The sequence below is a fragment of the Wyeomyia smithii genome, chromosome 1 (assembly GCF_029784165.1).
Source record: "Wyeomyia smithii strain HCP4-BCI-WySm-NY-G18 chromosome 1, ASM2978416v1, whole genome shotgun sequence".
Taxonomy (NCBI): Eukaryota; Metazoa; Arthropoda; class Insecta; order Diptera; family Culicidae; genus Wyeomyia; species Wyeomyia smithii.
In genome coordinates, this window is record NC_073694.1 from 127,371,135 (window position 1) to 127,396,563 (window position 25,429).

Genomic DNA, 25,429 nt, shown 5'->3' on the forward strand with positions numbered 1-25,429 from the left:
CACCCTCTCTTCAGTGTCTTTTCACCTGTTTCGTTTTGCCTTTCTGTTTCTTCTCTCGACATCGTTGAAATTCGAGAGAGACCATGTGGCCGCGAGAGTACGCAGATTTCAATCTTCAGAGCTTTCGTAGCAGATTCATTCATTATTTTTCTGGGTGTGGTGGTGTTCTTTGGTTTTCATTCAAGCCTTTTCATCCATTTTGTTCATTCGAAAACTTGAACGTCGTTTAGCCCGTAAAGTACACGTTTGTCTTTTACGCGCTAATTACTTTCTAGTTTAAAATTTTATCATCGTCTAAGGATACGATTTAGCATGGAACTAAAATTCGACAAACAAAGCTAGGTTCTTTACTCACTTGAAGAGCTTAGAGGCAAAAACCTAACTAATAATAAACCTAACTTCGACTGTCGTTAGAAAAAAAACCTGCAAAAAATTATTCTGAAACGCTTTGGCTGGCAGAATAATCTGGCATTGCCTAACACAACGGCATCCGTTGAACGAACTTTATCAGTTCTTCGATGGATCAAGAGTTATTTGTGGCTGTAATAGGGCCAGAATCGGTCATAGTTAATGACAATCATGATAATAGCTGTGGAAAACAGATTTCCTCTATGAAATGAAGCAGATATCATTTTTCTACGAAGAAATTATCGACAATTAGCGCTCATAATAGACAGTAGGATTCCTTTGCCATATAAATAAATGAAATTTGTCCAATCTTTCTTCACAACACTATTGTTTCAATGTAGCAAAAATTGGTTGAACAGGTAGCCCACTTGGCCACGCGTCGCCTCTGGGAGTAACCCTAAAATATTAGTTTTGCTTTATATCATAAGCGTAGGCAAGGGGGGGGGGGGTAAATTGGTGATTTATGACCGTAGAAACTCTCCCCGATAACCGTGCAAACTTATATACAGATGTTTTTGAGTCTGAGATGTATTTTTTTGCGACGTTACTGTATTATGTTAGATCCTCTTTATCTCAGTGGCGTCGCAAGGACGAGGAGAAGAGAGGGGTGAACGATGTTAACCTTTGATGATTTTAAATCTGCTGGATCGATTAGAAATAAACTTAGTATGTAGAGTCTATGGTGTTGTAGTTTATATACAGATGGTTTCGAATATGAGACGTGGTTTTATGACAACTTTGTCATCTGAGACTTTGTTTTATATCAGTGGCGTAGTTAGGGGGAAAAAAAGGGGGGGGGGGTAGATGAATGTGGTGTTATTTAATTTGGTAAATACCAGTCGTAAAGTAGCGTATATGTTTCGAAAACTTTAAATTATGTCTAACTCATACAGGAAGGGAAAAAGCGGTAGCAACTACAAATTTGTTCATTGTAAACTCCTAAGCGCCAAACATAAACATTTCGAAACACCAACTGTGTCTCGGTGGCGTAGTTAAAGAGGGCGGAGGGGGGGGGAGGATTGCAACAACCTTCATTATTTTTGAATCGTCTAATACTTCATCAATTTGTTTTTTTTTTTTTGTATTGCAAAGTACAGATCGTTAATTTTTATCATCATATAATTTGATTGCAAGGTGTTTTAAGTCTCAAGGGGGTTTTTCATGATGCTGGTTTCCGACAGATTATCTTCATTTTCGCAACAGTGGATTGGAAAATTACTTACGCCTCCTTCAATATACGGCAAAATTGTAATGTTATGATGGGAACTTTTGAACTATTGAAAATGTCGAGACATGTTTTAAACTCAGATTTTGACCATTTAGAACTGAAAGAAGGCCAATAAAGGTATTTTCAAAACCGAGGTAATTTCTAGAGGCTGGAAATCGACCCAAGATGTCGAGATGACATTCTCCGGTTTCTGGAAAACTTTCCAAAATGGTCCAATACCACCCAATATAAAAATTTCTTAAACCAGAACAGTGCCGAGACTGGAAATCAAATCTAGACGCCGTTTTGAAATCCAAGATGGCGACATCCGGTTTCAGAAAATTATCAAACACCGACTATTATGGTTTGTCATGGAAACAAAATGATACCCAGAGACCGAAACGGCTACAGATACCATTTTGAAATGCATAAAATCGATCTCCAGTTTACAAAAACACAGCCGAAAATGACCGAATACCACCCAACATAGGTACTTTTGGGATCGAGATAATGCCCAGAGACCTGAAATCAACTCTAGATACTATTTTTAAATCCAAGATGGTAACTTCCGGTTTCCGAAAATGACCAAACCCCACTCAAAATAGGCATTCCTGTAATCGAGATGATACACATAGACCAAAAACCGTCCACAGACGCCATTTTGAAATTCAAGGTTGTTACTTTCAGTTGCAGGAAAATAGCTAAAAATAGTCATTCCATAGACCAAAGACCGGAATTCAAATCCAGACGCTTTTTGGAAATACAAGATGGCGACTTCCGGTTACCGAAAATGACAAAATATAGGCATTTCTGTAATCAAAATGATACACATAGCCCAAAAATCGTCCCAGACGCCATTTCGAAGTTTTAAGTGGCAACTTCCGGTTGTTGAAAAACAGATAAAATTGTGATTCCATAACCCACATGATGACCAGAGACCGGAAATCATATGCATACGCTATTCAGATACACAAGCCGCCATGGCTTCCCGTTACCGAAAATGACCAGTTACAAGTCAGGAAAAAAGACCACGTGGTCATTTCGTTACTATTACTATTGATAGTATTGATTTAGCTGGATCTGAAATAAAGTTATTCACCACCAAACATAAACCTGTTTTATTTGTAAAACAAAAACACTTCTTAAATTATATTGAATCGGAAAAATCGATTTCTATTTGTTTACATTTGGCACCTCAATCATTTTTCACGTGCTGCTTGATGTTGAATGTATTCCTGGCCAAACAAATATTCTATTACAAATGAAAACACATAATGGTTTTTGCCACATAAAGGTTTGGTTTTCAATGTTCTCTTTATGTACTTGTAAAGAAATGTAAATTTAAACGCGCGTTTTCACTGCATGGTAATGTTATTATATGCTTGAAATTGTGGCACATTTTAGAGATATATAATTGTCGTCATATGCTAAGAGGCGCAGATACTCATCTCACTACCATTAGACGTACGCTGAAACTAGAATGCCATGTAGGCTGGCAATATGATATTCAGGTCGAATTCGCCCGCAAAGCTTTTACGTCTTTGCGTGACTATTCTTCGCATTAGAAAGCTTTTCATGCGCAGGTACCCATAAATACCAAGTTATTATAAAAAACTTAACTAACCAACCACTGCGCAATATTCAAGTACTTTTATTGATCCTGATCCGGAATACAAGAAAACTTTTGGGACAGCCGCCTTATAGGCCGGGAATAGGGATATCTTTTGTCCCAGGTGTTGAGATTAATATAGGAGCGTTCACCCTATGACAAAAATCTCTGTAGCAGGCAATGATTAAAATTATCAAATAAATTTCTTTTTTAACGTCTTAGTAGAATGGAATTGAATATTGAGAATAGATTATGTTTCCATTCTATTCTACTACAAATATCGAATACCGTCCGCAGATACGAATTTCGGTTGCTACATACAACCATCATCAGTGCTTATGTGGACTGTTCGTATTCGATTTTTCATAGTTGAATTAAATGGAAACATAACCTATTCTCAACATTAAAATTATCGATTTAGTTTCCCAACATTGAAACTGAAATTTTAGAGTCAGTTATATAATTGATACATCTACATTTTCGAAACATAACAATGAAACTAAATATTTCGCGCAGTCATCAGTTTCATTTTCATTTGATTCCTTTCGGCTACTGTCATTAGACCACGATGAACATTTTCGTTGTCAAACGGATTTGATTGTTGGTTTATTTCGCGCAGGGATACCAGATGTGCAGATTTGTCTGCAGATTTTTAGAGTACTTGTGCAGATTTTTGTTGATTCGCAGATATTTGCAATTTTTCTATAATTTCTGCAGATTTTCGTCAGAGTCTCCTCAGATTTGTGCAGGCTTTCTTGAAATGCGTGCCGATTTTTGTAGCCTGCGCGAGTGGAATTTTTTCGAATCACGGATAGATATTTTTATAATTTCAAGCAAATTTTTCCAGTTTTTTGAGTTGTCGCAAACATTTTTCAATAACATCTGGCATCTCTGCTTTCCCGTTTGGTGTACATCGGGTCATTTCGAATGAAACTGATTAATGTCTCTATTGACGGAGACACTGACGCATATCTTTCCTTCAGCGTGTTGTTTGAAGTTAGCACCACATCATGTCATTTGATAAAAGTTTTCTCAACCGCACGACGCAGTTGGAACGGCAATGGCACCCAAAAAATACGTCACGCCAGTTCCGATCAATATTTCGAAATATTTGCTTTTTCACTAGCGCTGTTAGATTAGCACCGTACCTCGAGACCAGATAGGAGGCCTGATATTTTCTATAAATAGTGCTATTTTATATCGAGTTGTCAATGTAAAGTGAGTTAATACTACTTTGTACAAATGTACTTTGTACATTGGAAATAGCATATAGGTCGTTTTTTTAAAGTATTCTTTCAATGATACCTACTTCATTATTTGCGTGTAAATTTTTGAAGCCTTAATAATGCATTCACGATAGAATTAATAGCAAGATATAAAACAATGCGTTAGGTACGAAGTAAAACAATGGCACAGCGATTTTCTGTAGTGATTCGTATATGTTTTTTTTTATAAATTTTGTACCAGGTGCTCTCATGCGTAGTTTCGTAAATTGCAACTCTTTTATTTAAAAGAAAAATTTCGTATTAGTAGAAAATCGCACAAAGAATCACGTGAACCACGGGGTACGTGACAAATATCACGCAAATCACTAATACACCTTTAGTTTTATGAAAACGTACGATCGTTCATTGGCAATGAAGTAAAAAAAAAAACAGAGATCAAACGATTAACGACACAGGTACAAATTCGAACGTCCTAACAGTAAAAACAGTTAAAAGTGAATTGTGGATATGGTATATGACGGTTTCGTCGCATGCATTGTCGGCAGGGTCCAGTTTGATCTGCTCTTCTGATTCTATTTCACTTTTTGCATAAATTACTCTTTTTAAATAACGGCATTTGGCATCGAAAAAGAAATTTTTTCTCATGACATTGTCGATGTAAAAAAATATGTCAAAAATCGTTGAAATGCATGAAACGTCGAGATATGGTTTTACCCCAAAACTTTTTTTTTAAATTGTCGTTTTGAAATTTAGAAATATTCAAGTTGGGAGACTCTCTCAACCTAAAGTATTTCAACTACAACACAGTAGGAGCTTATGACCACTACTACCGTTAGTTAGATATTGTGTGGCATAACACAGTAAGAAAACTTTATGTCGTATCGCATATAAAGAATTGCGTCCATGGCTTATGATAGAAAATTTAATAATATTCCACGCGCATTTGAATGATATTGCACATAATTTCCAAACAAAATCGCGGTTTACGCAGAATCAACTGTAAAATAAATGATGCTGCACCAAATTTTCAAATCGTGGTTTACGTTGAAAGCAAATGAAATTTAAATGAGATAATATTTTACGTGTGTAATATTCAGATTTTTTTACTGTGCAGGTTTAAAAAATATATTTTTGAGATAACACCTTACTGTCCATAAATGGAGATATATATAGTATATATATATATAGTAACTATTATTAAAAGACCAATTGAAGTGTATTTATGGGAGTAAGTATTCTGCCATATATATATTATTTTTTTCTATTTTGATTGAATCAATTCAATAGGAAGGGGAATATGCAGCGGTAGCCGTTTCAACGGCGGTTACTGCGTTTTACTCAGCTGTACGTTTTTGACAGTGTGACTCTTATGCGTTTATGAGCAGGCTAGATCTCGCCGTTTTATGCATTTCTAACCGTTATTCTCTCAATGAAATTCATGACAACCTATGTAGGAGATTTTGATTTTGATTTTCAATGGCACAAGACTAGGAGATAGTTATTGCGTCATTTGTGACAACACTTACTAAAATTTGCATCATCACAGCAAACATGAAGTAATGAATCGAGCAATGAATGTAATTCTACGAGTATGTGAAAAATAGACGAGAACATGAGGTGTGACCTGAACTTAGAAAAAACTTCCCTCATCCCGTTCGTCCGCATTGCTAAACTAAAAATGTAGTCATAAGTTATGACTCATAAAACAAAAATTGAAATCAGTTCGTGAAGTAATATCGCTAATCGCTAAACATGTGAAAAGGGCCCATGTGCCATATGTAAACAAGCCACAATTTCACGTTTTTCAATGAATACAAGTTTAATCTACTCGTACAAATAAGATTGTAAATTCGTTTTATCAATAAATCTTGGTAAATTGGTAAGAGCAGATTTCGCTTGTATTGATCAAAAAACGAGAAAATTTGGCTTGTTTGTATATGGCACATGGGCCCTTTTCACATGTTTGGCGAGATATGATTTCTACTTTGTCACAGTTGATCTTAAATCTTGCGTACTGAATAAATATATTATATACTTGAAATAGTTGATATATATGTATGAGAAAGTTTGATTGTCAGTACGTTCTCACCGCTATGTAATTGTTTTTTTTTGTTATTCATTAAATTTTTGTACGAGAGTAATTAATTTCAGTTGAAATTTATCGAGTTCGTTCGACGATATAAAACATTTTGTCACAACACAACAATTTCACTTATGCCTATATATGTTATTCTGTTTATATTTTACGTATGTTATATGTTATTTTATTTTATTACAGTATCGTGTTTTCATTATAATTCTTTTTTTTTTGCTGAGGCTGTACGCCCGTGTTGCATGTTTCACCTTTTACATTTTTATAAATGTCAAACATGATATTAAGTATTGGCTTTAGCAAAAAATGTAAACATTAACCGGATTAATTCCCACAAAATAAACATAGTATGATTCATATACTTTCAATACATACAGAACAATCAAACAATACATCATAATATATATTTATGTCGATACAAAGCATGCTAATCTAACCCTACATGTATATTAAGCTCTTAATCTACCTCTGTCGTTCCTTGTCTAGTGTATGTTTTCAACTTTCTAGCCCATCTTTTGAAGGGGTTCTATCACTTTGAATCTGCAAATCTATTACTCCAAAAATTGACATAATACATATTCATTTCTATAGCACCATGCATTTATTACCTAATGCTTATATAAGTGGAGAGGGAGGGAGCTCTATTGTTACATATTAATACATGAATGTGGCGAAGGTAAAGATTGGTGTTACGTAACGACGAGTAAGAAATTATAGTTTTTTTATGAATACTAAATGTTCAGGTATGTAAGCTTTTAAGCTTTACTTCTAAATAGAATTCGAAGGTCAAACTTTTCCTATACATGTCATTGTTCGAATTTGAAACTAAAAACCAGAAACGCTTAAATGTATATGAGAAATTCCCAGAGTACGGCTTGGTTTTTTGGATAGGTTCTCAATTAAAAAATCAATATATTTATTTGACACAGCACGACACATCTCAAAATCTGTTCAGTGATCAGGAAACAAATTTGCAAAATTATAAATCAGAGTTCGCGATAATATTTAGGATTGTAAAACGATAATATATATTAAAGTATTATAATGGAGATCGGATGCTGTTAACGTTGTTGTAGGGAGTTCACGTAGAAACGCGAGATCTAAATTTTAAATAAAAATGTTCTAATGAATTTATTAGAATATTCGAATATAATGTACTAGTTAAAGGTTCCCGGCGATGCTCGGGATCAGAAGTTTGAAAATTAGGAATCATTTTTTATAATGAGCATTATTAGCACAACTCACTTCAAAAATATTTCACATCTTATACGTTCATCATCACTTTAAGCACTTTAACATTCTGTGAACGCACAGAACGGAAATACCCATATACAATTGCATTTTGTGATTTGAGGATGTTTTACAGAAACTGGAAGTCGCCATTTCGGATTTCAAAATGACGTATGGAGTTTGGAAGTCTCGGAAGTATTGAAATGGTTGGCCAAATACCACCTTAGATTATTTTCCTGAAACCAGAAGTCGTTATTTTGGAAAATGTTATGTGGGGTCATCCCAGTTCAGAATATACCACACTCGGGTGATAACCGGATATTCGTCAATCGTTCACAGTAAAACCTCTTTTTATGTAACTTTTAGGAAAAGAAATCAAAGTAAGAATAATTTAGCGTGACCATTCATGCTTAGTTCTCCTCTTTAATAATATTTAAAGAGATAACATGTGAATTTTTGTAACGAAAATGTTTGTTGGTGGCCAAGGAACACGTCTGAGAAGAAGATAACGTTTTAATTCACATAACTACGTAGAAATTAAAAAAAAAAAAAAAACCAATGCAATGCGACCTTTCCTCCAGCCAAATGTCCCAAGATCTAGTTTTGGTAGAAATGAAAAAGTATTTCGAATCCCGTAATGTGTTACTATTCACAAAACTACGAAAATAGCAGAAATGTTATATTTTTCTGCTCGACTCACACCAAATTAAAACATAAATTTTTCTGCAAGAAAATATTTGCAGATGTTGAAGGAACAACGAACATTTTATTGAAAAAAAAATAAAATAAAATAACAGGCGAATTGAGCTCATGTTCAAAAAGTCAAAATTTTGCATGTATGATATGTATAATATATATAAATTTAAAAGAGAGTATTTTAATGTGTTTTTCTGTAAGCAGAAAATCATCTTCAAACATACGTAGTTTTTAAAACAATATCTTAACTTTTAGCAATAAGATACCTATTATTTTTCCTCAAATGTCTTTCCTGAACATTAACAAACATTTCAATAAAGAACAATTACATATCATAGAGTTGATTTCAGATTTAGAGGCGAATTGAGTTCAAATATTCATGATTTTGCTTGTTTAACGTAGTGTTGTGAATAATATTTCAATTTTCAGTAATCAAAAATCTGTTATTTTTACTCAAAAGTCTTTCCTAAACATAAACAAACATTTTAATGGAAAAAATCATGCATCATAGCTTTGAATTTGGATTTAGAGACAAATTGAGTCAAAATATTCATGATATTGCATGTTTTATGTAGTTTTGTGAATAATATCTCTATTTCCAGTTATCAGATAACTATTATTTCTTCTTGAATGTCATTTCTGAATATCAACGAACATTTTATTGAAAAAAATCACGTGTCATCGCTTTGAATTCTGATTTAGAGACAAATTGAGCCTAAAAAATTATGGTTTTGCATTTTTAATGTGGTTTTGTGGAAAATATTTTAATTTCAAATACACTAAAGTCGCTTTTTACGCGGCATGTACCGCGTAAAAAACCGCGTAAATTCCGGAATCCGCGTAAAATAAAACCGCGTAAATTGCGGAATCCGCGAAAAAAAACCGCGTCAATTCCGGAATCCGCGTAAAAAACCGCGTAAGTTCCGGAATCCGCGTAATAAAACCCGCGCAAAAAACCGTCTCAAAAGCGACCTTAGTGTATTCAGATACCTATTATTCTTCCCTCAATTATCTTTCCAAAACACAAAGAACATTTTATTATAGTAAAAATTACAGATCACAGAATTCCGGAACCCGCGTAAAAAAAACCTGCGTTAATTTTGCAATCCGAGTGAAGAGAAACCGAAATCCGCGTAAAAAAAATACCGCGTAAACTCCGGAATCCGCGTAAAATAAAACCGCGTAAATTGCGGAATCCGCGAAAAAAACCGCGTTAATTCCGGAATCCGCGTAAAAAACCGCGTAAGTTCCGGAATCCGCGTAATAAAACCCGCGCAAAAAACCGCCTCAAAAGCGACCTTAGTGTATTCAGATACCTATTATTCTTCCCTCAATTATCTTTCCAAAACACAACGAACATTTTATTATAGTAAAAATCACAGATCACTGCTTCGAGTTTTGATTTAGAGGCAAATTCAGCATAAAAGTCATGATTTTGCATGTTTTACGTAGTTTTGTAAATAATATCTCAAGTTTTAGTGATCAGATACTAATTATTTTTCCTCAAATGTCTTTCCTGAACATTAACAAACATTTTAGTGAAAAAAGAATCATATGTCATCGCTTTGAATTTTGATTTAGAGGCAAATTTAGCACAAAAAGTCATAATTTTGCATGTTTTACGTAGTTTTGTGAAAAATATCTCAAGTTTTAGTAATTAGATACCTATTATTTTTTCTCAAATGTCTCCTGAACATCGAACATTTTCATGTTAAAAAACCTATATGTCACCGCTTATGATGATTACTGTACACCTCAGAGACTGAGGGAATAATATCAATAAGATCGAGCGTTAAGGAATTCCATTTTTATATAGTAGATTCTAAAAAAAAGCTTTACACTCACCAAAATATATGAAAATTACAAAAATTAGATCCCCAGTACGACGGGAGGGTTGCCAATAAATTTCAAATAAATTGTGATTAACGTCAGACGATATACATATTTACATTTTTTTTTATTGTTTTCAAGGTGGCGAAAAAAATAAATACACTATTGAAATATATATACAAAACATTTCAAATAAGCTTTATTTCTCTACATATCGTTAGCAAAGTGACCTTTCACGTTACAAAACTCACTTTTAATATTTTGTGGCTTGCCCTTTGCTTTGTAAAACCATATTCAATCTTCGTGGTATGTTTACCACCAGATTTTCACGAGTAGAAGCTGAACCAGCATTTCACGCTGCCTGTACGACGTTCCATGAGTCTGTTTTATTCTTTGGATGATGCTTTGCATCCTACGTTGCAACAAATAAAGCTTATTTGGAATGTTTTATATATATATATATATATATATATATATATATATATATATATATATATATATATATATATATATATATATATATATATATATATATATATATATATATATATATATATATATATATATATATATATATATATATATATATATATATATATATATATATATTTCAATAGTGTATTTATTTTTTCGCCACCTTAAGGTGAAACGTCGTTAAATAAAAAAATAGCCGACTTCGATCCAATTCGAATTTTCAAAAGCACAAGACTCAGAAATAGTTAATGTGTTCCCTGTGAAAACGCTATTTTTTGTTTGCATCACCACAGGAAACATAAAATAGAATTTTCACAGGGAACGCAACAACTATTTCCGAGTCTTGTGCCTTTGAAAATTCGAAGTGGTGGCTCGAATTCGGCCATTTTTAGATTCAACGACGTTTCACCTTAAAAACAATAACTCACGCAAAAAATTTTCGTAATCACCGATGCAGAAAAAATCCAGTTATTTCTCCGTTCCTCTTTGAAAGAGAGTGTCTGCAGATCGTAATGACGTAACATACCATCATAAAACAACTAAAGTCAGTGCCCAAAATATGGAAAATTAACCAAAACTGCAAGTGTATTTATTATTTTCTCCATGACTGTACATACATTTCGTGTGGCTATCGAATGAAAGTCGTCACGTGTGCATTAAACATTTGCAAAATTTCGTGTTTGGTTTTGACGACTACTTAAATGAAAAGCTAGCCAGCTTTTGTCGAATATCTGAACAGTTTCTCTTGTGTACCTGTTTGCCTAGTGTGTAATCAGAAATCTGGTGGGAACATCAATCGTTTATGTTATTTATAGTGGAGTATTCATTTTAATGCTTCATCTGCCGTATGGACGCATAGTTCAGCTTTTATTTCCGGTTTGATAGTTAACTAAGTATTTTATCACTATCTGTATATTTTTTCTCATAGGCTGACTATTCGATTTACATCTTGTGAACAAAAAATAGTGAATTTGTTTTATTTTTCTCGAGACAGATTTTGATATCAGACTATGTTAGACGCTTTTTTGGAAAATTGCTCTTGAGAGAATTATTTTTAAAACCACAACCTTGTGTGAAATCAATCAACTCAAGGTAACCATGGCATTGGCTTACTTCGCGGAGCAACATATTTCTATTGAATGATCTATGATTTTCTTTTGTATTGTACTGTGTCAAATAAATGCTTTGTAAAAACAAATTCCTGTGTCATCTTCCAAAATATTGGAACCCAAAATAAATTTAATACGAATGCAAGATGTTGAACTCTGGGAAAGGTGTACCGTAGGGTAGCGCGGGACTAGTTGGTCACGGGGCAAGTTGGTCATTGAGGATGTATTCCAATCTACGCATACAAAATGTGTTTTATGAGTGATAAGCAGCAGATAACAAAAAAAAAATTGAATGACAAAATGAAGTGCAGTTTAAATTAGGACTTATAATGAATACAGGTTGGTGCCAGATTGGTCATGAATTCAACTCGGTTTCCAAGTTGAAACTTGTTACCTAAACATAGCTACTAGCTACATTGAATAAAGCTGGTTAAACGCATTTTCTTTTCTGTGTGGACTCATCACTGCGACCAGAGATGTGATATTGCCCAGGTGTTTTTTGTACTCCGCACTTCATATTATTGGCAGTAAGTAAGTAAGTGTGCTTGTGTGTCAGTTTTACCTTTCCGTTTCAAGCTTACTGCTCTACTATACCGACCCTCGGTCCATCCTAACAATATCGCCTAATTACAATTCCTTGGAGAAAACTTTCATACGTTACTAACTCCAGTTTGATTATAAGAGGGACTTATTTTCGTTATCTCTCAGATAGTCTCGAGGTACGATGCTAGCCTAACAAGTCAGTCGTCGTAGGTTCGAGTCTCGGCTCGCGAGAGACTGTTAGTGTCAGTAGGATCGTAGCAACGTAGCACTAGCCCCGCAATTGTCCTGTACACTTAATAGTTGGCTGCGAAGTCTGTGTATAACAAACAGAAGGTCAAGTTCCGAATCGGACCAAGGATTTGCTTTGCTATTTTTGTTAGCAGGAGAGTCAACAGGGGTACTGTAGACCTCAGCTTGACGGAAGGGTATATGGTGGGGAAGCCTGAGGATAAACCCATGCTAAAGTCCTTTGACAACCAAATGGCGTGATTTTACTAAGATTCGAACCAACGACCAGCCGCTACGGAGCTACCCTCTGGTTCAACGCTTAATAAAAGTCTTTTAATTAGTTCTAAGCTGTGTAGTGTAAACATTCGCCAAAATTTTATTTCCACATATTTCAAGTAATTTCATGTTTGATTCATGAGGGGTTAGTAACATACTAGCAGAGCTGGTATGTCACATGCTTATTATCAATCGACTCGAATAAAAAAGTATATGCAATTACATATACGGTTCATTTCATGATGCAAACATAAATCAAGCGAAGACAGCATGTGCTCTGTTTCGCTAAACCAGTTATTCAAAACTATAAACAATTTGCTAAAAATTACAGTTGACACCATCTTCATTTCTTATCATAATATGAATTGGATTACTTGTTGAATGCAAACGAGTTATATTTGCTCTGTTTGGAAAAAGAACTTATTTGTCCTTCCGAAATAAAAATGGTTAATTTACCCCACACCCTAACCAATTCACCTCACATGAAAGGCTGGTTGGCCAATTTGATATCCACTCAAAAAACTTATAATATCCGCAAAATTACAAACTGTTTTGAGTAATGCATATTTTTAATGGAAGCTATTTCACGTCATGTGAGCTCGCCATAATTCTAACTACAAAAAGTTACAGAAAATTTTTACTAAAAATGTCGAACTAGCCTCGCTCTACTCTACTCGAAAGGGTACACAATAGTAATATATCAGATTTTTGTAAAGCTAAAGTAAATTCAAACTTGCAGTAAGTAGGTGAAATTACATACAGTGTACAGAACTGTTGTTCTGTTACGCTTTAAAGTCTGCTGTGGAAACTTCGATATTACAATATACTACGAAAAATTATAAACATACTATAACAAAATTCAAATTCATAATAATAGATATACAATCACTGTATGATTTGCTGATTTATTATTGATAGGCGTGATAATAATAAATACATTTGATTTTATAATTGTTACGTGTTCCATATTATTTCAACATAAACCATTTTTAGAAAAAATCATATGATAAGGATATTTTCGCCGGACTATACATTCTATATATCGCAGATTGCACGTATAAAATTTATAAAAACAAGTAAATATAAAACAGATCTACTATTTGACATGACAACAGATTAGATGCTACAATGCTGAATAACACTGATCCACTTTGCATTTATAATCATAACAATGTAATCATCATATTATAATTAGTAATTATCCATAATCATGATTCTACAAAAAATCATCAAAACTCGTATCTAATTTTGCATTATTGTATATTACATGTTTGCTGGCTGATCTCTGCATAGATAAAAAATTATCAAAATTGTACAAGATAGAAAACATTTATTATTTCACTAAAGCAGAACAATTACAATTAGGACAGAGTGATGTGGCTATTTTATTTAATATTTTATTTATATTATTCACAATACATCCATTATTACAAATTGTTAGAGAAATCTTCAAAACATAATAAAACATCATGGGTACTACTACATAATGACACTTATTGCTTGCCTAATCATTTTAATGCCGCCAAACACAGAGCAAGGAAGCTGGGATTCGCACCCTGGTAGCCCTTGACGATCAGGGAGGTGAGTCGCCATGAAGACGCGTGTTGCAATATATTTATTTTCCCTTGCTCCTCATTTGTGAAATCATATTATTCTTAATACCTTTCAGAATACCCTAACAACATTTTAAAGTCGCTACTTTCTTACTATGTTTAAATTTTGACATTTTCATTACCTCTACTACCTAGCAGTACTAGTTGTTCGACTTCTTGAACGAAATTTCTATGCCTCTTTACAATTTTTCATACTCCATCATTTTTATTTATTTTTGATTTGATTCATAAATTTTATTGAGTAGCATCTTGAGGAAACTTGTAAATTTGCTTCGTTTGAAGATTTTCAAGATTACATCGACAACTCGGGCCAAATTTCGATTTAACTTCTCGAATTCGCAGCTTTCGAAGATAACGCTATGCTGAATATCAAATTACATTTTTCGACATAAGTATAATCCATTGGTATTTACGAAATTGGAAACCGACCGCTCGAAAGCTCTTTGTTTCAAAATTACTTTAGATCCAAGCCCAAATTTTTTTATCTCTACTCGTGAGTTTATAGACCATCCTTGTCACACTCAAATTTATTGCATACAATATTTTACAATTTAATTACATTGGAAGTTTTTTTCCTATAGTTTAGAGTTTTAATTTAAAATTTATAGCTGCAATGTTGTTACTGGATTTTTTTTTTTTTGTAAATTTGTGGTGAAATTCATTGCATGTGGACAAATAAAGTATTGAAAAAAACCTTTCTAGTGGAACATTATTTATTTACCTTTCGTTTAATTGGAAACCCAGAATTTATATCAAAATTATCATTATTATAATGATTGTTCAAGTATCTGCAGTGTAACTGTAGAACTTTTCAAAATTATCAAAAAATAATTACTTAATGTGGCTGTGATGCTCATCATTTTGTTGCAACAAACGTAGAACACACTGCGTTAAAATGTAACTGTATTGAAGCCACAAATGGTCGACTGCGAGCCACCAATTCTAATTTTCAAATGCACAAGACTTGGAAATAGTTGATGCGTTCCCTATTTTATATTTGCTTCACCATAGCAAACATGAAATAGCGTTTTCACAGGTGACGCAATAACTATTACCGAGTCTTGTGCCTTTGAAAATTCGAAATGGTGACTCGAAGTTGGCCGTTTGTGGCATCACACATTTTCACCTTAAGCTGAACTTAAGTGAAGTGGGATAAAAACTGGTAGAGACAGCTTAGTTTGCACATATCTCTACAAATCGTTTGCATTTAGGTTCGGTTATTTTATACTCACTAGATGCAATCTAAGGAAAAATATATGATAATTTATAGCATTTTTAAAAGTTCGAAAAAAAAAGTTTGAATATAAGGAAACAGTTCGATATGTTGCTTGACAAATGTTTCAGTATTTTTCAACAATTACATTCGAATCTTGAAAGAAGCTTATTAAGATTATATGAGTGTAAAGTTTTCACCTTTCAATACACCACCTGCTCTTAATTTAACTCCACCAACATTGACAGCAGAATGCTCACACCTTGTGCTCATCACGTATCAAAAAAGTACTCTTATGTGATCCGGAATTCGAAAATATTTCGCAATTGACTAAGATATATGTCCAGAGTTTGTTTAGTGTTTTTTCTTGTAAACAACTTTTCTCAAATTGCTTTGTTTAGCAGCAAAATTTTGCGTATTTTGTTCTGTAATCTTTGTCGTTATTAGCTATATAATTTTGTTTGTACTATTGTCAATGTAGGAATTTAGAATGCTTGTTTTGTTGTGATACTTGAGTTTTATTTTACATTAGTTTGAATTACACTAACAACAAAATGTAAATTCACGTAAAAGTCGATTCAATGTCCAAGTTGATATGCAATCATCTGCGAGATTCATTTCAAGTTGGGTTGAATGTATATTTCAAAGAGATATGAGTATGTACAAATATTATGAAAATCGATCGATATATTGTATGGTGAACTTACGTATAGTTAGCATTAGTTTGATATTATTTCCTCTTTCCTGCCCCAATTGTAGAGCGAAGAAGCGGGATCTAGATCGTTGACTCATTGTATGTAAGCGAGGCGGTAAGCTACGTCTGTTATAAATTTCAACCAGAAAGGCTAGTAAAATGTTGCAATAGAATGAAACCTGATAGGAAATTAAACTATTATAAAAATCTATATCGAAAGTTCAACGAAAATCAACGTCAATATGTGCGAAATTGTAGTGATTAGTGAGCAAAGTATTCACAAATTGATACTAATTAAAATTAATATTAACCTTATGATAACCACAAAATGGCAGTTATACATAACACGGATAGTAGAAAATTGTACTCAGAATGGTTTTGGTATTTTTCACGAAGTAGAAATATAGTTCTAAATAACTTAAGATTTCAGTTACTTACGTGATACGGCATTTGCTAAGACGCGATTTGTAATATTTTCTGATCTAGAGCACTGAAGTGGGAATGCGTACCATCGTTATGCTGGATGAGCAAGGAGGTAAGACATTAATTGCTTGTTTCCTACTGTACTAACAATTACAATCAATCGAGCCTGCGAATAGTTTTTGTTTTCGATGCGAATTAATTTGCAATGGAGTACCACCAATATGATACATTTTTTATATCTACCGAATACACATAATTCTAAAAAAAAAAAACAATGTTTGGTGGTTTTCCTTTTTAGTCAATGAAAGCAAAAGCTATGAACAATGCTATTATTAAGATTCAAAATTTAAGGGTAAGGAAGAAAATTTTACAATGAAATATGTTAAGCATGAAGGCATCACATCATAGGGTTACACTGAAATAAATTTTGAGGTCTAATTATCAACTGTTTTATCTTTTCTATAATTAAATTCAGTACTATTCTTGAATTCAATAAATGTGAGATATGTGAGAAAAGCAACAGTGGACAAAACAAATTTTTAAATCACAAATCACTACAATGTACAATATTCAGAGCGAAACTTGACAAAAACTTGAAAAGTCATTTCACCAACAAACCAAGGTTACAGATAGAAAAGTCTTACAATTGTGATATAAAATTATTTTGATTTTATCGATTAGCAACAAAACTTAAACAGCACCGCACATAAATTTTCCACATTGAACAACTAACGCAAACTCTGCTTCTTATTGCCTTACAATTATATATCAAAAAGAACTCCACCACAAATTACAACTATTTCTCAATGTAGATCCACCACAAGTGAGTAATAACATACGTTACATTGTATTCAACAACACAATTTCTATCTTTGTTACTATTAAGTATTTCATTTTGTTCTTCCATATTAAGTTTAGTGATATCCCTATAAGATTTAGTTACCCGTCTTACTGAAAAACTCTGTATACTCAAGTCAAGTCAATCTCACAATATTACATATTTTAAGACGAATAACTTTGACATCATTTTGCATTCCTTAGAACACTAAACAATGTTTCCGATTTTAAAACTAATAGAAGTTTTGTTGTTTTCAATACAATACAAATTAACGAAACCCATTTTTAAACAAAAAGTTCTAATCTGTTATTCTTTTGTTTGTTCACATAAATTGTTTTTTTTTTCTTCTAAAGTCGTTAATTTATTTTTCAAAATATGTTGATTGATCGCACTATCGGAAATAACATTAGATGATTTTGGTCCCCCCCACTAGGAATTGTAAAACTTGTAAAGAAAGCAACATCTCAAAATCCTCCTTGCCCCTGTATTCGCTAATTTTGTATGTTAAGTTTTGTGTTTTTGTTTTCCTTACGTAATTACACACCTGAAATCACAATTTTACCACATACACATGTTCTTTATCTTTAATGAAAACTCGCTATTTGAATAGCTAAAAATCAGCTGCCTTTTTACGACTTGCGATCAGAAAACAGTAGAAAGTTTTTGCTTTTACTATTGTAATGTTACATCTTTCTATCAGCTTCCCTGATATTTCTATTCATTATACGCGAATAGAAACGATGTGCATGTATTTAATTAAACTATTTCCTAGATCTACTTGCATCATTTCATATTTATCTGTGTTCAATAGTTAATCCGAGTATCTCTCGACGATTTCCCGTATACTTTATTTTATATGATCGACTTTGTATAGCGAACAGCACAATCATTAGTCTCTGGTATTTTATTTATCCCCATTAATCATATTGCACACAGCGCTTTTTCATGTTAAAAATGAACGTTCATTTAATCAGTTCACAAAGTATATCTACCCTAGTCAAAACAACAGTCGGTTTCTAATGCAATTATTTGTATTTCATTCGGGAATCATGGCTGGTTTTTGATGGATACGCAGAGCAACTGGACCGCATTGAAGAGGGCATGGACCAAATAAATGCCGATATGAGAGAAGCCGAAAAAAATCTCAGCGGAATGGAAAAATGCTGTGGCATTTGCGTACTGCCATGCAATAAGTATGACCATTTGTACATATATGCTCTACTCTAGCAATGAAACTAATCAACATCTCAAATAAGAGCGGGGGCCTAGTGTGGTTGGTAACGTCTCCGCCAACCACGCTCGACGCCTGGGTTCGAATCCCACCGCCGACATAGGTGTCGATGGTTGTGAGGTGGCGTGATCCACTCACAACCAACCCAACTGGTCTAGATTCAATCCTAGCCGACACCGGGAGATTTTCTGAGGCTAAAAATCTCTGGGATCACGCCTTCCATCGCATGAGGAAGTAAAGCCGTTGGCGCCGGTCCGTTAATAAACGGGTCGTGAGTTAGGGTCCTGGGTGTGGAGTCGCCTCCCTGGGCGTCGGTGATTGGCCACAACAGTGGCGGAACTAGACCGACGGAAAATAAGCGAGAATAAAAAAAAAAAAACATCTCAAATAACTCGAATATTATGTAACACTTTAAATTCATAAACTTCTAGTATTGTTTATTGATGGCTACTTTATAAACATTCTAATCACTTGTTCAATATTCTATCGCTCATTATCACCTGCCTTAGGAGCGCATCCTTTAAGGAAGACGACGGAACTTGGAAAGGTAACGACGACGGTAAAGTTGTAAACAATCAACCACAAAGAGTTATGGACGACCGTAATGGACTAGGACCACAAGCCGGTTACATTGGAAGGTATTTCTCGTGTTTGTCAATTGATTGATGTTGTATTTTATCGTCAACTTAGATGATTGACATTCAAATTACAACTGACTTGAAAATTTGTTGAATCTTTGCCAATCGATATTAAAACTCGGTACTATTGTTTTAGTTTTTCGAAAATAATTTAAAATAACAACGGTTAAACTTGATTAAGATAAATCCCACGTAAAAATTCGTTCCAATTCATTTGCAAATCGGTTTATCTATGATTATAACGAGGGATCTATTCTTACGAATTCGTCAGGCTTCGCATTTACGATGGTTCAATATCTTTCAATCGTGCAAAGCTTTGTGATATTTGAAAGTTTATGTTTCGACACCTTCTTTTTATTCTATGCTCATCAGGTTGTTTCATATGTCAACTTGGTTCGTCGAAATTGAAGTGATGTAGTTTTCATTCCACAGTTCAAATCATATTTTTGCCAACTTCGATAGCTATTTGGACTACTTTTGCTACACATACACGCATAGCATCTATTGAGCACACATTGCAGATTTACCATTTATTTCCGTTGTGGCGATTCAAGATTCAATAATCAATTACTAGACGGATTTTTATCTTTTTTTTGCGGAAAAAAATTTTTAATATCTACAATTAGTGGAAATTATCATTTTATTGTTTCATTTTGTAAAAAAAAATCTCTAGAATGTATACATTTTTTGGCGATCATGAATCTGCCGAGTCCAGCGAAAAACAGTCTTTTATCTTATTTCTAGATATTATCAACTAATAAGATAGAAAGCGAAATAAAAATTATCAAGATTTACTACTTTTTGAAGTAGAATACTTCTCTCAGGAAGTTCGGCTACATAGGGATGTGAAATGAAAATCTAAAACCGAAAAAAGTGGAAAATATGTCCAATTTCAAATGCTAATAAATCGATTAGTATTCGATGGATTTCCTTCGTTCTTGCAGCAATAGATTGGAAAATCTTTTAAGATTCTTCCCAGAAGAAGATAATTGTAATTTTATTACCCACACTATTGTATTATTGAAAATAGTCAAGCCTAGTCAAAACGAAAAATTCGACCTCTGATTGGTCGTTATATGATTGCTTCCCAAGCACGGCCGACAGAATCATATACCTTGCAATTTAAAACATGCTATTTGCCCTATATAGGAGCCTGTTTCAGCCGAAGCCGCTCATAATAGTTCTAGACAGCGACAACAGCAGTCGTCCTCCTTTAGCAGCAGCACTAGCAGTGCAGTGAACACCAGCGACGGCGGAAAGCGGTCACAGCTGTGGCGTAGCAATGGATAGCGCACTAGTTGCAGCGGATTCCAGCCACGATAGCAGCTAGGGGTGGGCGAAACGGCAAGAGCGGCTCTGAACCGCTCACTCACCGTTCCGAACCGACTCATATGAACGGCTCATGGTTCACAATGATTCACGAGCGTTGACAGTTCGTGTTTTCTCGGTAAACTTCAGGGTTCGCGCGAACCCATCAGTTCTGGTGCGCTCAAAGAACCGTGGCTCTTTTTCGTGAGCCGTTTGTTCTTTCGCTCTTTTCTAAGAACCGGTTCATATGAACGGCTCGTGAGCTGTTTGCCCATGCCTAATAGCAGCTGGGCCAGCTGATTCAGGCACAGTTGATACCAATGGCAGCGTATAGCGGCCGAAACTGTGGCATGGCTATGGATAGCGTAGCAGTTGCAGCGGGTATCCGCATCGAGAGCGGCTGATGCAGTGAGGCACTTTAGTGAAATGCAGTCTCTGTGCGATATTGGGCACAAGTAAATGCATTCAACGGAAAGTTGGCTCATTTTAACAACATAACGCCGTCTAGTTTTAAGTGTTAAAGCAGCTTTTCACTGTTTATTTTATCACAAGGAATACTTTATTTGCACAGTCAGTGATAACGCAAAGATGTGATCGGCATCTTATCCGATACTAAAATGAACAACAAATTGTCCTTTTCAGGATGAAATAAAAACTTGACTGAAGAGTTAATATTTTCTAATGAGTTAATTCACATTTTTAAATTTGTAAAAGTAATAAATTTTGTCTCAAAACGTACTGAATTATCTTTTCCTTCAATCATGAGCACGACATCCGAAAAAATTTCATCTCAAAATATAAAAATTGTCAAGCCCCAACCATGACAAGCAACTTACTATATTGTTGAAAATGGCCAATCTTGGTTGAAGCGCAAAATTCGATTGATCTAATTAGTCAACGTTTATTTACTAGAAAAAATGACTGACACGCAAGCAGCCGGGTTATCTTTCTTATAAAAGTATTCTACTTCAACCTTGCGGTCGTGGCTTTGCACACAACCCTCCTGTTTTTTAAACGTAAAAAATCAATATTGATCAATATGTTATCCGAACGAAAGCAAAAGAAAATCCGGACATAAAGTTTTTTTTTTACAACATTTATTTGACACGGCACAATACACATAAAGTTTTTACAAACCGGCAATTTTCGAATTCATCTAAACTTTGCAAAACCTTCATACAATTTACAAAGTACGTCTCTATCAGCAATATATTCTGCAACACAAAAATTGTAATATTTTTTGGTAAATGTATTGTTTTATATTCGTTTCGGTTAGCCTGAGTCACAACTTCGAAATTTCTCAGTTTTACCGCATTCCGAATTTCAATATTCAAAACAATTTTTCTATGGAATAAGTAAATATGTTAGCTCAAAAAAAAAAAAATAAACGTGTTAGCTTGTGGAAATAAGTTTTCATATCGTGATTACGTTTTGAATATTTAAGAAATATTTGTTTGAATTAAGTTGTTCTTGCCGGTCCATGTTATTCAAATGGAACTGTCACTCTTTCCTGCCCAACAGATGACTAATATATATGCACTGATGTTGTTTTGAAAATTTAATCGAAGTAATGCAATACAATATTTTTCAGACGTTACGCTTCTAGTGCAAATTCGCTATTTATATTGGTATTGGTATTATACATCACTTAAAACACGGAAAAGATTCAGTAGACTGGTCACTGATGTTCACGCTATAGTATAACTTAGAGCGTGACAGCATTCCTAATGGTCAAATGTCTTATTTTCTAAACAGCCTACGTGGAATGTTACTAATTTTTCTTTCATTATATCAATGTTTTTTTCTATTTCTTGGTATTTTTTTTTGCTAGAATAAATTGATATTTCATGTTTTAATGCGATTTGCCAAAGATTCAACTAACACACATACTTTCACAATGATAAAATATGGATCCTACTCTACTGTTTCGTTTCGTAACTTTTAAATATGGTGTTTTGGAGAAATTTAATTATTCAATTTCCCAAAACACCTGGGTGTCAATTTTTATACGCGTCACGTTAGCAACTATACCTTGAACCTTGAAAAATAATGTACACAGGAATGATGGCGGAAGTGGTAGAAAAAGATCCACCGGCTAAAAACTGTGAATCATAAATTTTCTATGAATCTTTTCAAAGAATAACCAATGACGCGCGTGAAGACGAAATGGAGGAAAATATGGGACAAGTCAACACGATGATCGGTAATTTGCGGAACATGGCCCTGGATATGGGATCTGAACTTGAGAATCAGAACAGACAGATTGACAGAGTTAATCGTAAGGTAAGATCTAGCCGCATTATTCCAGTTTGTTCTACCTATGCCTTCTGTTTGTTCGGAGATGTAACTTTGCATCGAATTATGATGAAAATGGTGGATGCTTTAATGCCATTTCTAATTAGAGTGTGACTAATTTTGATCAGATTATTTATCACCGTCGAATAAACCTACCATTATTTTCGTTTGAACCGCAAAGTTGTTTTTTTGCTTGTAAATGGTATTTATATACACGTTTGTTTTATGTTTATCTTTTAGTAGGTATGAGTTTTTAATTTAGCTGTCTGCATTGCTTTTTTCATTTATTTCAAATTACACACATGTAAATGTAAATATAGCACATTCTTCATAACGCACTAAGGAAACTGGATGAATAAAAACAGGACGGTAACGTAAAAAGCGTTTAAATATTAATATATATCTATATAATATATTATTTGTTACAAATTTAATGCGAATGTGACAGAAAGGTTTGTTCCGCTTAAACTATTTTTGATTTTGCAATTTTCACTAGCGCTTCAAGTAAGCCTTGGACAAACATGGACTCATTAAAAAATGATGAAATACCGTGGATGTTCGCTGCATGGAAAAATATAAAGAAAAGCAAAAATCGACAAACCTTTAATAATGTCCCTTTGCCATACCGTTAACTTTCTCGGGTGTATTTTTTTTCTTTTTGGATTCGGAACTTAATTTCTGCAGGATATTTCAATTATCATTTACAATTTCTCTGGTGTATCTAAATCTGTGACAATTTGTTTGTTAGATTTTACGGTGGTGATGAGAGCGGTATTGAATCCACACATAGATGTTTGTGGTTAACATCTAATAACACAATGCCTGTTTGTGATTCTAACATATCGTCATCTCGAGTTAGATGTGAATCAAGGAGATAAGAGATATTTCTGGGAATGCGGTGAAATCAACGATATCTTTCCTATCGTTGTTACCTAAACCTCCGTAGCCTTTCTGAGGAACGAGTAATTTTGAGTTTGTATACTTTAAAGGACGTTTTATGGTACAAACCAGAATATAAATTTGTTTGAATGACACTGGCTCCAGATACACAAATATTTACTACCAACCAAAGTCTCTCGCCTCATAAACATTCATAATATATTATACATATGGGTCATTCCATACGAAGTGACCACGAAAGAGCACAAACTTGGACACGACCATCACAGATTTTGCTCAAAGTTGGAAGAATGATTCATCTACTGTCACAAATCCCAATTTAGGTGTCGATTGGAATACCCCCCGCTCTGTTGGACCCCCCTAATTGCAAAGTCACGCATTTTTTGTTCAAAATCTCTTTTTTTCTTTTTCTCACAATTCATAGACGTAAGATGTCCGAAAAATACTGATAGATGATTCTTGAAGAAAATAAACCAAGGAATCCAGAAAAAATATAAGTTTTGACCGAAAGTGTTGCCAGATAAATTATTTTTGTATTTGAAAACTAAATTCACATTTTTCGGCCAATGCAGCCATTTTTATTTTAAATTTGATAATTTCATCGTCAAATTTAGAAAATCTATACCGAGCGTCTTAGCAGAGAGATTTAAGAAATCAAAGAAATAGTTATCGGTTTCCGTGTTTTTACTAGAAAAAGTAGAGTTTCTAGTAGAGTATAACGGAAACCGATAATTATTTCTTTGATTTCCTAATTTCATCGTGTTCCTTGGAAAATTTCACATAAGAAACAACTATCATCCCGAGGTAATATGAGCCAATCTCGAGATATAACATTTTTACGAAAAAAGTTGTAATTTTTTTTTACAATTTATAGACGTAAGACACCCGGAAAATAGTGATAGGTGAATTTTGAAGAAAATAAACCAAGGAATCCAGGAAAAATATTATTTTTGACCGGAACTTTTTTCGTAAAAATGTTATATCTCGCGATTGGCTCATAGGGTAACGGGGGTATTTTGGCCCACATGCATATTTTGGCCCACCCGTTAACATTTTACGCATTTTATCTGAAAAATTAAATGAATATTAGAAAACTATGCATGCATTATTGAAATAACAACCTTAGAATCACACTACACTATACTTTTCGGCAAAAATTGACTCTAGTTAGCATTATTTTGGAATTAGTTGATACATATTCTAAGTCATGGCTGAGTCAACCTAAAGTCAAGAGGAAGTGGTACAAATATGTATGTTTTTGAAACAATTCGTTGTTGTAGTAACATCAATAAAATATCATAGAAACAGTTTGTATACTCTAACAAGTTGAAAAAAGTTAAAATACTAG

At 33.8% G+C, this 25,429-nt stretch overlaps 1 protein-coding gene across 8 annotated transcripts in view; it reads left to right on the forward strand.

The window, feature by feature from the left end:
* The window catches only part of LOC129717732 (synaptosomal-associated protein 25), an 84,234-nt gene that overhangs the window by 46,928 nt on the left and 11,877 nt on the right, over window positions 1–25,429 (forward strand). For 6 of the 8 annotated variants that reach the window (XM_055667845.1, XM_055667851.1, XM_055667852.1 and 3 more), the window contains 4 exons: window positions 14,461–14,509; window positions 18,785–18,902; window positions 19,450–19,578; window positions 23,025–23,169. In XM_055667845.1, coding sequence (XP_055523820.1) covers window positions 14,461–14,509; window positions 18,785–18,902; window positions 19,450–19,578; window positions 23,025–23,169 — 441 coding nt within the window. Of the gene's footprint in view, window positions 1–14,460; window positions 14,510–16,934; window positions 16,984–18,784; window positions 18,903–19,449; window positions 19,579–23,024; window positions 23,170–25,429 lie in introns of all 8 variants that reach the window. The other 2 variants (XM_055667853.1, XM_055667847.1) reach the window with 1 other exon arrangement.